Genomic DNA, 12694 nt, shown 5'->3' with positions numbered 1-12694 from the left:
AGAGCTACATAGTTGCGTGTTATACAAAAAGAAAATTCAAAAAGAAAAGTGAAGTGTTAGTAGAATCAAGTGAAGGCCTAAGTTTACTTTACTGCACCTATAGTTGAGCAATCTTGTGCCTATCTCGTTGAGCTTTGCTAGCATCTCTCTAGTGCATTGCAACCTTTCCTACATATAGTTGCATTACCACATTTATCGCCTTGTGTGAGTATCTTTGGTTGTCTACGGTCAGCGCTAGAGCTTGTTATTGGTGCAAAAGGTAGCCTACCTACAGCCCCACATATATCCTGCTTTGTCGTGTGATTGTTCTTATACCCTTGATATTCGCTTCGCTACATTCGTGCACTAGTCCGTCAATCCAAGTTGGTAAGCAATACTAATTCACTTTGGAGCGGTAAGATTTACCTTTCTTATCAGTTTTGAGTGAGTTGTGAGAGTCACTGTTCAAAAACTAGGCCGATTCAGCGATTAATAGGCCGATTAATCGCTACAAGGGGCCTGACCGTGTCGATTATCATTAATCGCTTGTATTAATCCTTTAGCCCGATTAATCAGTTCGAAAGTCCGATTAATAGGTACGTTTCCGATTAACTACTACACTTGGTCCAAAAAGTTGCAATATTTTCAATGCATGTCGCCAGTACAGGCGCTACCCCGCCCCAATAAGGTATGTTTTGCGAAGCTCCCGCTTGATTGCGGCCTCCAACAGCTCGATTCTCACTATCACCAGCTAGTTCCTTGCCCTGCCTAACCAGTTCATCTCAGTTGCCCAGACCTCGGATACATGAGCTCGAGGACGGCTTGAATAGGTTAGGTGGTTGAGGTGTAAGAGGGGTTGTACCCTAGGTAGGTGGTGGGAGAAGATTAACTTCAAAGGTGAAAGGAGAAGTGGAAGGAAGGAACACAATTTCGGCTAGTGGATTCTGATTCCCTCGTGACCTTGAAAGATTAGGTCACGGAGGAGAAGCGTACATGTTTTTCGGGGATTTTAGACTCTAAAGAAGTAGGGCCAGACATATAGAGGCTCATATACTATTATTTTTCTTACATAAACTATTTTAAGTGTTAATTTGTGTAGATTGCACCGATTAATAGCCGACCGATTAAATCAGTTAATCGTCCGAATTCCGATTAATCGCTACTCCCAAGCCGACCGAGCAGTTAACGATTACCGATTTCCTTAACATTGGTGAGAGTACCACCAAAGATTTTTGTTTAGTGCACTAACCTACTAATCATGTCTTCTGAGGATGTTGATGTGATGCAGAAGAAGGATCCAGCTGCACCAGTTACTTCGCTGGAATATGAGGCACTTCTAGATCATCTACAACGTGAAATCCGTGTTGCTAATGAAGCATTGGACAAGGATATTCAGAGTGTCCACTTGAAGATCGATGAAGCTACTACATCGGTTAACACCGTTCAAACATCGATGATGACTCTTCAAGCATCTATACAAACTTTAACTAACGTCGTTGGTGAGATACGTACTATGGTACAACCACAACAACCACCACTTGATGACGATGGCAGTGTGCAAGGTGACAGTGCGGACGCTGCTAATGCTCAAGGACGTGGTATGAGTCGTGGTATTGGCCGTGGTGTTGGTGATAATTTCCGTGGTCGTGGTTTTGTCCCCGTCGGAGCCCAACGTATTCTTCCACAACAACAAGAAGATGGTTTGGGTAAGCCCAAGTTCTCAATTCCGCGATTTGAAGGAGGTACTGATGTTGAACAATACATGAGAGAGTTAATATGGAGGCATCCAAGAGGGCAGATTTTGTGCGAAAGATACATGTGAAGACTAAATAGTTGATAGAAAAGAAAGGCAAGAGCAATGCTGCAAGGATGAACAAGAAGCGCAAAGAGATGTTGTTCAAGCCTGGTGATATGGTCTGGGTACATTTTCGCAAGGATAGGTTCCCGAAGCTGCGGAAGTCCAAGTTGCTTCCTCGTGGTGCTAGTCCTTACAAAGTGCTTGCCAAGATCAATGATAATGCATACTCGATAGATCTTCCACTTGATGAGTTTGGTGTCAGTAATTCTTTCAATGTTGCTGATTTGACACCATATGACGGAGAAGCCCTTGGAGCGTCGAGGTCGATGCCTTTTGAAGGGGGGGGGGAGATGATGAGGACATCCCTATCTCACTACTACCTCCGTCATTGCAAGATGAAGATGAAGCTGCTGTGAAGCTCAAGTCCAATGAAGTTCGGATTGGACCTATTACAAGGGCTCGTGCGAAGCTACTTAAACAACAGGTGAACTTGTTCCTAAATGATACTTTGATTGATGAGAACTTTATACTTCATAAGTCATGTTACTTATGTATAATCAGGTATGAAGAGGAGACAAGCATCGCACGAGGAGGAGAGGATCAGCTGGACGTGAAGATGGACGTGAAGCTGGACATGGAGCTCGATATGAAGATATCCCATGGACGCGCGAGGGAGGAGCGGGAGGCATGCGCGAGAGGGGAAGACGAAGTCCAGGCTGGCCCAGCATCCGATCAGACCGACCGCCACGCTGGCGCGCCCGGTCCCTGGCCCGGTCCGACCGGGTGGCACGCCGGATCCGACCCGGTGCCAACCGGACGATAAACTGATGCCAACCGGGAGGGTTACTGCGCGACACTTCCCCCGCCCGGTCAGCACCCGGTCCCTGGCCCGGTTTGAACCGGCCAGCCCGGTCCCAGGCCCGGTCGACCGGCCCCCAGACCGGCCGAGTCCGAGTCTGTGTCGACCAGATCTATTCTGGGTCGGTTATTTTCGTACTTTTTCGACCTGAGGTCATCCCGGACGCCTATATAAGTGCCTAGGACGCCCCCAAAGTTGCTTTAGACCACGTTTAAGATAAACCCTAGTTCTTAGTTGTTTGCTATGGAAAACTATTGAATCCCAACTCTCCAATTCGTTGCGATCTGAAGTTTTATGCTACTGAAAGTTTATGTGATATGCTGTTCTATTGGGAATTAGAAGATTGCAATCTACCGCTTCGTGGTCGGCGGCTACGTGAGCAAGTGCGTGGAGTTGCGAATATCTTGCAGGGCTGAGAGCTGTTGCATTGGCATCATGAATCAATCGAGAGACTTCGTCGGCGTCATACAAGTTATCCTCCTCATATCATCGATTTCATCCGCTGCTACCATCGCGTGTTCATCACCACCCGTCGCGTACTGACAAGATCGGGCAACCCCTTATCAGTGGGAGACGACGTTCCCGTCGACAACGAGGTGCCTGTGGTGATTTCGTCAATTTCAAGATCCAATCCGCCGGCTCAGTCTTTCGAAGATGCTCATAGGAGTAGAGTGTGCGTGTGTGCGTTCAGTGTATGCGTGTGTATGTGAGCGTCTATGTTTCTACTGTGTTTAATTTTTTTGAAAGAAGTGTATATGTCTTGAGGAGAAAAAAATCCATATCAAGTATGAAGTACAAATATGTATTTATTAATCAGCATGTTTAAAAAAATAGCTAGCTTACGCAGAAGCACGGGTTCACTAGTTTAATATAGTAGAGATTTGTGAATCATAAATGGCCACTTATTCCCGGCCTCGGCCAGAAACGCGGAACACCCCATGTCAATGGCAGGGATCTCTTTGAGTGGCTCTCGCAAGTGCCACCTTATCACCACTCACTCTTGAATCTTTTCTCATTTTTCGGAATATTGGACTTCACACTTCAGTGCTTAACTGCAACCGTCCGATCCTTATCACTCCCGCAGGCGCGCTCTCCGCTCCTTCCTACTCGCACCGCCGCCGTCCTTCCTCACTCGCGCCCGTTCCGCGCCGCGTCGGCCCCCTTGCTCGCGGCTCCCTCCTTCGCCGCCTGTTCGCCTCGCTCCCCCGCCCACTGACGCGAGGCCCCTGTCCGTGCCTGACCCGTTACTGCTGGCCGGCCATTCCGCCTCCGCGCCGTTGTGGCCGCCGGTCGCCCGCTAGCTGGATTGTTGTGGAGACCCGTCTGGAACTACGTTGTACTCGTTTATTCGTAAGTTCGATTGCACTTTCTTACTAATTCTTATGTGCTGTCTTATGTATCCCGAGAGAAATAAGTACTCCAACCAGTCCGTCCAGTCCGTATAAGTATGACCATTGATAGATTTCATCTTTTTTATTACGTGTTTCCATTCTTCTAAAAAATAAATTGATAAAATTACACTAGAATTTTAGATATAATTATTTAGCCACCACATGAATACGTAGATACTTTTTGATACAAACTTTCTGGTTCTGTTATTTATTTTGCTGATTCCGATTATTGTTTCCAAAGGGTTCCGGGTGTTCAACTTTATGAGTGCAAAAGAGTGTATATAGCAACATTGCCATGGCATCTCCTGCTTCTGTTACCAACCTGGGGAGTAAGGGAAGGCCCAGCCCACTGCTAACAGCGGCAGTGAGGAAAGGACACTTGGTTTCTAGGATCAGTTTTACAGGGTTTGACGGTGTCCGGAGGTGGCCGTGTGTGCCAGGGAGACTGTGTAGATGTATGGTCATAACTAACTTGATCGACGAGAAGGGAGCTCAATTCTCATCAAGAGCAAGTGTGAGTGTTAAAGCTGATGATGACAATGATCTTCTTTCGAAGCCCCTGCAGAGGCCAATCCGGCCGACTGGGCCTCCAGAAAGCACGAATACAGCAACCGCATCAGCACCTGCCAGGAAGCCAGGTGGCGCAATATTGCGAGACAGAGAGAAGGTTCGAGAGTCATTGGATGAGGTGTTGGAAAAGGCAGAAAAACTTGAGGCCTCAAACTCTAGAAATTCAGACAGGGAGAACAGTAAATTGAGACAGAATGATGTTGCAAAGCCTGATAGTCCAACGGCAACAGTGGTGGAGGAGGGCCCCAATTCAAAAAGAACAAAAACACTAAAGAGCGTATGGAGAAAGGGGAACCCTGTGCCAACTGTACATAAGGTGATTAAAGATCAGCCACGCACTGATAGTAGGTACCAGTCGATATCTCCAGCTAAACCAGCAGTCTCTTCTCCATCAAATTCAGCACCTCAGCTACTAACAAGACCTTCTGTAGCATCACCACCTCGTCGGCCCATAAAGGCTGATACACCGAAGGAGAAAAAAGGACCCATACTGATCGACAAATTTGCTTCCAAGAGACCAGTAGTTGACCCAGCTGTAGCTGAATCACTGGTAGACCCTGTAAAGCCCATACGAGGCCCACCAGTGAAATTGAAGGATAATCGTCGTAAAAAAGTCCTCACACCAGCTGGTTCCCGCCGGCGTGTGCCAAACAATGATCGAATAGTTGATGACGATGCTCCAATTCGCAAGGGAAGGAGATGGAGCAAGGCAAAACGTAGGGCTGCCAGGCTTGAGGCTTTAGAAGCTGAAGAACCAGTTAGGGTTGAAATCCTTGAAGTTGGTGAAGAAGGTATGGATATTGACGAATTAGCATATCAATTGGCAGTTGGCGAATCAGAAATCCTGCGATTTTTATCTGTCAGAGGAGCAATGGTTGACAATGTTCAGACTCTTGATAAAGATTTGGTTAAGATGGTTTGCATGGAATATGAAGTTGAGGTATTGGAAAGTGGTCCAATGAGAGTGGAAGAGATGGCAAAGAAGAATGAGTTCCTTGATGAGGAAGATTTGGATAAACTGGAAGTACGGCCTCCCATTGTAACTATAATGGGTCATGTCGATCATGGGAAGGTATCAAGTGTGATATAAATTTTAAGACTCCACTATTCCTAACCACTGTTTGACATTGCTTCTTTTGTCGCAGACTACTCTGTTGGATTATATACGCAATAGCAAGGTAAATTAGTAATAGCTGAACATTGATATGTCCTTTTGTCAGTGACATGAGGATTATTGGCATTGATACACAGTAACAACTATATACTAGGAACTGTATGTCTAAACCAAAGCTACATTCAGGTGGTGGCATCTGAAGCTGGTGGAATAACACAAGGAATTGGAGCATATCAGGTTCTTGTGCCAGTTGATGGAAACCCTCAGGCTTGTGTTTTTCTTGACACTCCAGGACATGAGGTATAGCAGTAGATATTATTTAGTTATTATATGTTTCTCACTTCTGCATGTCATATCAACATTCCTGATTCTTTCACATAACAGGCGTTTGGTGCCATGAGAGCTCGAGGAGCGAAGGTAACTGATATATGTATCATTGTCGTAGCTGCGGATGATGGCGTTCGGCCACAAACAAACGAGGCGATTGCGCATGCAAAAGCAGCTGGTGTGCCTATTATAATAGCTATAAATAAGGTATATGTTGTAGCCACTTTCTTTCATAGTTGCCATCCCCCTTTCTCATATTTCAGTCACCTCCTATGCAAGCAGGTGGACAAGGAGGGAGCTAATCAAGAACGAGTGATGCAAGAGCTTTCCCAAATTGGACTTATGCCAGAGATGTGGGGTGGTGATACCCCGATGATTCAGGTTGCTTATTGTCACTCTGGAAAAAGGAAGTTCCTTATTACCTTTTTGTGCTGATTTAGTTGTGATATCTTTTAGATAAGTGCTCTCAAAGGAGAGAATGTTGACGAGCTATTAGAGACTGTCATGCTTGTTGCCGAGGTATTTCTTTGTTTATACTGTATGTTTTGCTTCTTGTTGAGTTTCCCTTTGACTTTTTTTTTTTGCTTCGAATTCATAGTTGCAAGAATTAAAAGCCAACCCTCATAGAAATGCAAAGGGCACAGTTATAGAAGCATGTCTTGACAAGGCTAAAGGACCTCTTGCCACCCTAGTTGTACAGAATGGAACCCTGAATAAGGGTGATATTCTTGTTTGTGGTGAGGCTTTTGGAAAGGTTTGTTTCTTCCTTTTCTACTTGCTCTACATGATTTCATTTAGAGCATGGCTAGCACTTACATTAGAAAAAAGAAGCTAGCTCATATAATTGACAGAAGCTAACATATAATCTTGGGCCAATTGATGTATAACATGTATGGGTATTACACAGATCCGCGCAATGTATGATGATCGTGGAAGTCTTGTAGACCAAGTAGGGCCATCTAATGCCGTGCAGGTTTTTTTCCTTCTTTTTCTCCATTTTCTTTCTCGTGATTCCTTCATAATTCCCTAGTTCTACCATATTTGTGACAAACTATTATATTGCATTCAGTTTTCTTTGCTGCAGATCTATTAATATTTTCTGAAAATCAGTATTATTCATGGAGAGTTAATTTCTCATTAAATTAAAATGTATATACACATAAAAGCATGAGACAGATTTCCAGTATTCAGGTGCACCTCAAACATGGTTTTTGTATATGAGCGAAGTTAACAACATTTTAAATGGATTCAGATCCCTTGTCTAAGGAAGAATTTAAACTGTTGGACACAAAAAGGAACTTGAAAGTTGGTGATGTAAACCAGTGCAGTCTAACGTTAGTGCTCTCATCTTGCTCTACAGTTTGTTGCACAGATTGGGTTTCTGAAGGAAATATGTGGTTAGCTAACAGTAGTCCCCCCATTCATTCTATAAGGTGTATTTTGCTTTTGTGCAGAAATTAATGAAGCCATTAATAATAAAAGGAAGTGACCACCATAGCCATGGTGTTATTGTCTTGAGTAGGCGAGAGATTAGTCAGTATGTACCACTCCGTTTTAAAATGTAGGGCATATTTGACTATACAATTCCACGCTTTGACCAATACTTCATCTATTGTGGGCTATGTTACACAAAAGTGGCAGCACTGGATTTTTATTCAAAAGCACTCTCTTAATGACTTTGTAACTATCATGGTTTTAAAGGCGCCAAGGCGTCCTAAGGCGAGGGGGGGGGGGGGGGGGGCTTCGACGCTTAGGCGACGCCTACGCGGACGCTTTGGACGCCTACGCGCCTAAGGTGGGCGTTTTTCTAAGGCGGAGGGGGAGCGATTGGACGCTTAGGCGACGCCTTTAAAACCACGGTAACTATTAATAACATCTTGTATGAGAAGTTTGTAGTCAAATTTCAAATTTGGATAATCAAAAACACCCTATATTTTGAAATGGAATGAGTATGTCTAACCACAAATGGTAATAGAGATAAGAGATAAAGAGAGAGAGATAAGAGATAAAGAGAGAGAGAGATTACATTGTTTATCCAACATGCACTATGTATACTAGATGACACCCCGCGCGTTGCAGCGGAATTGATAACAAACACTTTACTCACAAAAAGAGTTAAAATAAACAAAAATGGGATCCAGTTTTATTCATAGCCAATGATTCCCAAGTCTGGGCAAAAGGGTATGATATTATGTTGAGTAAAGTAAGGACCTTATTTTTCATCAAGTATTGACAAAAGTTTACACGATAGGTAATACTATTCTTGTGTGGAGAAATGCTGGAGCACATCAAGAAGTTAAACAAATATATTTTTAGAGCTCAAATAATTCTTCGAAACTCATTTGACGGTTACAACTATATTGATGGTACAGCAAAATTTGCATGCTACCATTTCCAATGATAAGGACCAAGTTAGTTATTTGGTTCCATTTCTAGCAGCCTAGCACCATGCGGAGTTTTTTTTGGTTTGTAATGGTAGTTACAAATTGAGCCTAACACAAATTACCGGACTCTTATATACCAACGTACAATGCATGCAGAAGTTTCTAAGCCAGATGAACTCTGCAGACGTGTCCTCAGCTCGGCATATATACTGTCAATAGCAAAGTAGACCTGCATGAAGGCCACTGAAATTGTGTTTCCATCTTTCTCCTGAAATTCAGACTGAAGGCAAAATAAAATATCTGGCAGACCAATCCTTAAAACTTACCTAGAAGTGAAAAGAAGGAAATACCGGCGAGAGGGGGCTCACCTGTGCGCAGTGAATTGGATGACCACTACATGCAGGCAGAGAGCCGAACAGCACACCAAATCAAGAAGAGTTCTACAGGTCAACCCATAAATCGTGGTGACAATACAGATGGTGGTGACAATACAGATGGGGCAGCGCATAAAACCTGGGCCGAGAAGGCTTGACAGCGAAGCTCCAAACAGACAGAGTTGTCGATCTAGATAAATTTGAATAAAAAACAAAATACTGTAATTCAGAAATATAGATACGACGGCCCATCGGCTATGCTACGCCGTTAAAACCTGCAAAACAAAATATGGACACCAAATAAAACAGTTTTGCACAGAAAGGGAGAGAGAGAGAGAGAGAGAGAGAGTGAGAGAGAGGGGGGGGGGGGGGGGGGGTGAAGCCGTGGACTGGTTTGGTAGTAGTCTGAATTTCACACCATTAACCGGCTTATATCAGATGTATCAAATACGGAGTAGGGGAATCTGCATCTCGTCTCTGCTAACAGGGTTCGCATTAAGGAGAAGCACGGTAGCTGATTGAGAAGGACATGCGAGAAAGAGCCGGTCGCGGGGAGGTGGCGCGTGCTGCTGTGGCGAGATTAAGTGGGAGGTATCTAGAGAAAGGAGGAGGAAGAACCAAGATGTGGCGACGGATGAATATATAGCAGAGAATACGGACAGTCCTCAATCAGTAGAAGCGTTGGGGACAGCGGCGCTCGGCAACCAAAACGCCCCGAACTGAACAGACCATTTTTTGGGTGTGATACATTAACTGATTTGGTTTCTGAAGAAATGAAGAGACATCGGTCGAGAAGAAAACCATTTACCACCGGAGCAGCAACATAAATATGTGTTGTACCGTTAGTGTAGCTTTGCTATACAAAAGTTCACTTTGGTGATGACCAAAACACCAAATCGAATAGTAATAATAATTGCATGGCTAATGTAGACCAGATGACGTGGCACTATGCTGAGGTGGATAGCTTGCATGTTAAGAGAAATAATCTTAGTGGGTTGCTCCTATTTAGTTATTATAGATTCTGAAACAAGGTTTGCAAAACTGTAGGCATTATATTTTGAAATGGAGGCTATATTGCTTTAGGATTTTCGCGGTAACAATTGGACAGCATAGAAGAATTAGTCGTATTTATTCAAAAAATGGTTTCTCACTTATCAAATCATGACTTTTAAAGAGAACACCTGTAATTACAATTTTTTTCCGTACCCAAAACTGCTTATCGTGTTGTGTACTTATGATGGGACTGTGGGTTTCAGGGTTTGCAATGTCACCCTTCGATATCCATATTGGTGGAATGGGTGTATAGAAGATAGAATTTTTCTTTGACATAATCCTGAAATCAAATCTTGAAATTCTATAATTTATCTTTTCATTACAAAAATTAAAGCAGCTGGTTTTCATGAACTACCCTTGTAATGATCTTTTTCCTCCATGAATTGATTTCCTGAACCTGCTGATGATTATATAATTATATTACCTCCGGCTCAGTGCACGCCTCTATTATCGGAGGGTGTTTCAGAATGGAAAAATTCTTTTGTAGCTTGTTGCCGTCTCGACCCTCAAATAGTCTTGAAATATTTGCAGTCTTAAAAGCATCTTGATTTATTTTTGTTTTGAACAGATTATTGGCCTGAACAATGTACCCCTTGCTGGTGACGAGTTTGAGTCTGTTGATGACCTTGATGTTGCACGTGAAAGGGCAAATGCTCGTGCTGATGCAATGAGAATTGAAAGGATATCTGCGAAAGCTGGGCAAGGAAAAGTCACTCTCTCATCCATTGCAGCGTCTGTTTCATCTGGAAACCAAACAGGGATTGATACGCATGGGTTAAATGTCATACTTAAAGTTGATTTTCAGGTATCCACATTGGTCGCAAATTATGTGGTTTGATAGTTCTTAATGTCTTTTCTTTCGTTTCTAAGTAATTTTATAACAATAGGGTTCCATTGAGGCCATTAGGCAAGCCATTCAAGCGCTGCCTCAAGAAAATGTCTCTTTGAGGTTCCTACTTCAAGCTCCAGGAGATGTGAGTCTTAGTGATGTTGATCTGGCTGTTGCTTCGGAAGGAATTGTATTTGGTTTCAATGTCAAAGCTCCAGGATCAGTTAAGAAATATGCTAAACAGAAAAGTGTGGAAATCCGATTATACAAGGTGATCTATGATTTGATTGATGATTTGCGGAATGCCATGGAAGGACTTCTTGACCTTGCTGAGGTAAACTGCGGGTCTTTTTTCACTTTTAAACAGTCAATGGGGAAAGCTACACATTGTGATGTGTGAACTGTTCTTCTATTTTGTTCAGTAAGGAATATTTACTCTTAGCTGGGTATTTTGGCAATATACTCTGAAGTTAATACTAGTTTCTGCTAGTTCTAATGGTCAACCTAATACATATATTTGCTTGTCAGGAGGAGGTACCACTCGGTTCAGCCAAAGTTCGAGCTGTTTTCAGTAGTGGTAGTGGAAAGGCAGCAGGTTGCATGGTAACTACAGGGAAAGTTGTGGAAGACTGCAACGTTCGGGTTCTTCGTAAAGGAAAAGAAGTTTATGTGGGTACACTTGATTCCTTGAGACGGGTGAAAGAAACTGTGAAGGAGGTATGCAAAATATTCATGGCCCCATCAACTATTCCCACTGCAGCCCCCCCCCCCCAGCTTAACTATTCCAGCAGTGTTAATCCTTTCACACACTTAGTGTTGATGCTGAAACAAAATCTAGTGTGCTCACAGTATGAACTAAATTTCTTCTTTTCACTAGGTTGGCGCGGGGCTAGAGTGTGGTGTTGGGGTAGATGACTTTGACGATTGGGAGGAAGGTGACGTTGTGGAGGCATTCAACACTGTGAAGAAGGCAAGAACACTCGAGGAAGCCTCTGCCACCGTGACTGCGGCTCTCAAGGGTGCAGGCGTCCAGGTGTAGATGTTGCAAAGCTGATTGAGTCTGTAAGAACTGCGGCAGCCATTGAATTATTATTTTCAACGAAGCTGGAGTGCTTTGGCCGCATTGTTGAAGAATGGCATTCAGGTACTTGAAAGACGAAACGTATGCAGATGGCTGCATGACGTGCCCGCCTGTGCTGGATCATATCGTGTCTCGCCTACTAAAGCTGCACCTGCTGCTGTACGTTAGTGTACATAGGGAAGATGATCAGCTGTTGTTAGTTTTGCCTCTAACAGGTAGATAAGTGGTGTTTCTAGTTTAACACCTTTTGAGTTTTTTTTTTGACACAAGCTGTAACCTGCAGCTGTGACGCCGCATCATCGTTATTAGATCATCATTCATCACACTCTTCGTGACAACAAAAGAATTGAAAAAGAGAATCGTAAAGGAGTTTGGGTCTTCTATATATTTTTTGAATATCAGAATTTGACTAGGACAATGCCCGCGCGTTGCTGTGAGACTTTCAAAAGTGGAAGTACTTCTCGGCAACATCCAACCTTAAGTGGTAGTAGACCCTGGTTGATATGACATCAATTCTTTATTTGCCTTCACTATAGTACTCAGCCCCCGCGTCACTCCTCTGGCGGCACGGGGGGAAACCCAAGCGACGCCTAGGCCCTCCCTCTCCCTCCCCCGCATCGCCGCCGCCGGAGGGGGCTCCGGCGAAGCCATGCGCGCCTCAAGGATGGTGGCGGTGGGACGGTTTCTTCTCCGCCTCCTCTTCTTCCCATCGCGTTCCCCGGCGCGGGGACACTGCAGGCGGCAGCAGTTACTACGGGCGGGCTCGCAGCGGCCCGGCGTCGACCCGTCGGAGCTGCATCGGGAGGCCGCGGTGGCGGCGCTGCATCGGGAGGCCATGGCGGCAGGGCTACATTGGGAGGCCGCAGCGGCGGAGCTACTTCGGGAGGCCGCAGCGGTGGGCGGGTCCCGATCTGGGCCTGTTGGGGCCATGCGGG

The 12694-nt window shown here is 44.4% G+C and overlaps 1 protein-coding gene across 2 annotated transcripts; it reads left to right on the top strand.

Moving 5' to 3' along the window:
* The first annotated feature begins 3616 nt into the window (after positions 1-3616).
* On the top strand, positions 3617-12144 carry LOC127300942 (translation initiation factor IF-2, chloroplastic). Of its 2 annotated transcripts, XM_051331139.2 has the most exons (13): positions 3621-3986; positions 4269-5669; positions 5743-5775; positions 5898-6011; positions 6096-6245; positions 6321-6419; positions 6495-6557; positions 6637-6792; positions 6946-7011; positions 10418-10654; positions 10737-11012; positions 11207-11395; positions 11556-12144. In XM_051331139.2, exons 2-13 carry the CDS (start codon positions 4323-4325, stop codon positions 11715-11717), a joined length of 2892 nt encoding a protein of 963 aa, XP_051187099.1. In that variant the 5' UTR covers positions 3621-3986; positions 4269-4322; the 3' UTR covers positions 11718-12144. The 2 variants fall into 2 exon arrangements, with proteins under 2 accessions (XP_051187098.1, XP_051187099.1); XM_051331138.2 differs by having other exon boundaries at positions 3617-3986; positions 6096-6419.
* The last annotated feature ends 550 nt before the right edge of the window (positions 12145-12694 follow it).

This window comes from Lolium perenne, chromosome 7 (assembly GCF_019359855.2).
Source record: "Lolium perenne isolate Kyuss_39 chromosome 7, Kyuss_2.0, whole genome shotgun sequence".
NCBI classification, from domain to species: Eukaryota; Viridiplantae; Streptophyta; class Magnoliopsida; order Poales; family Poaceae; genus Lolium; species Lolium perenne.
The sequence above is the reverse complement of the archived record's forward strand: the minus strand, read 5'-3'. Positions and strand labels throughout refer to the sequence as shown.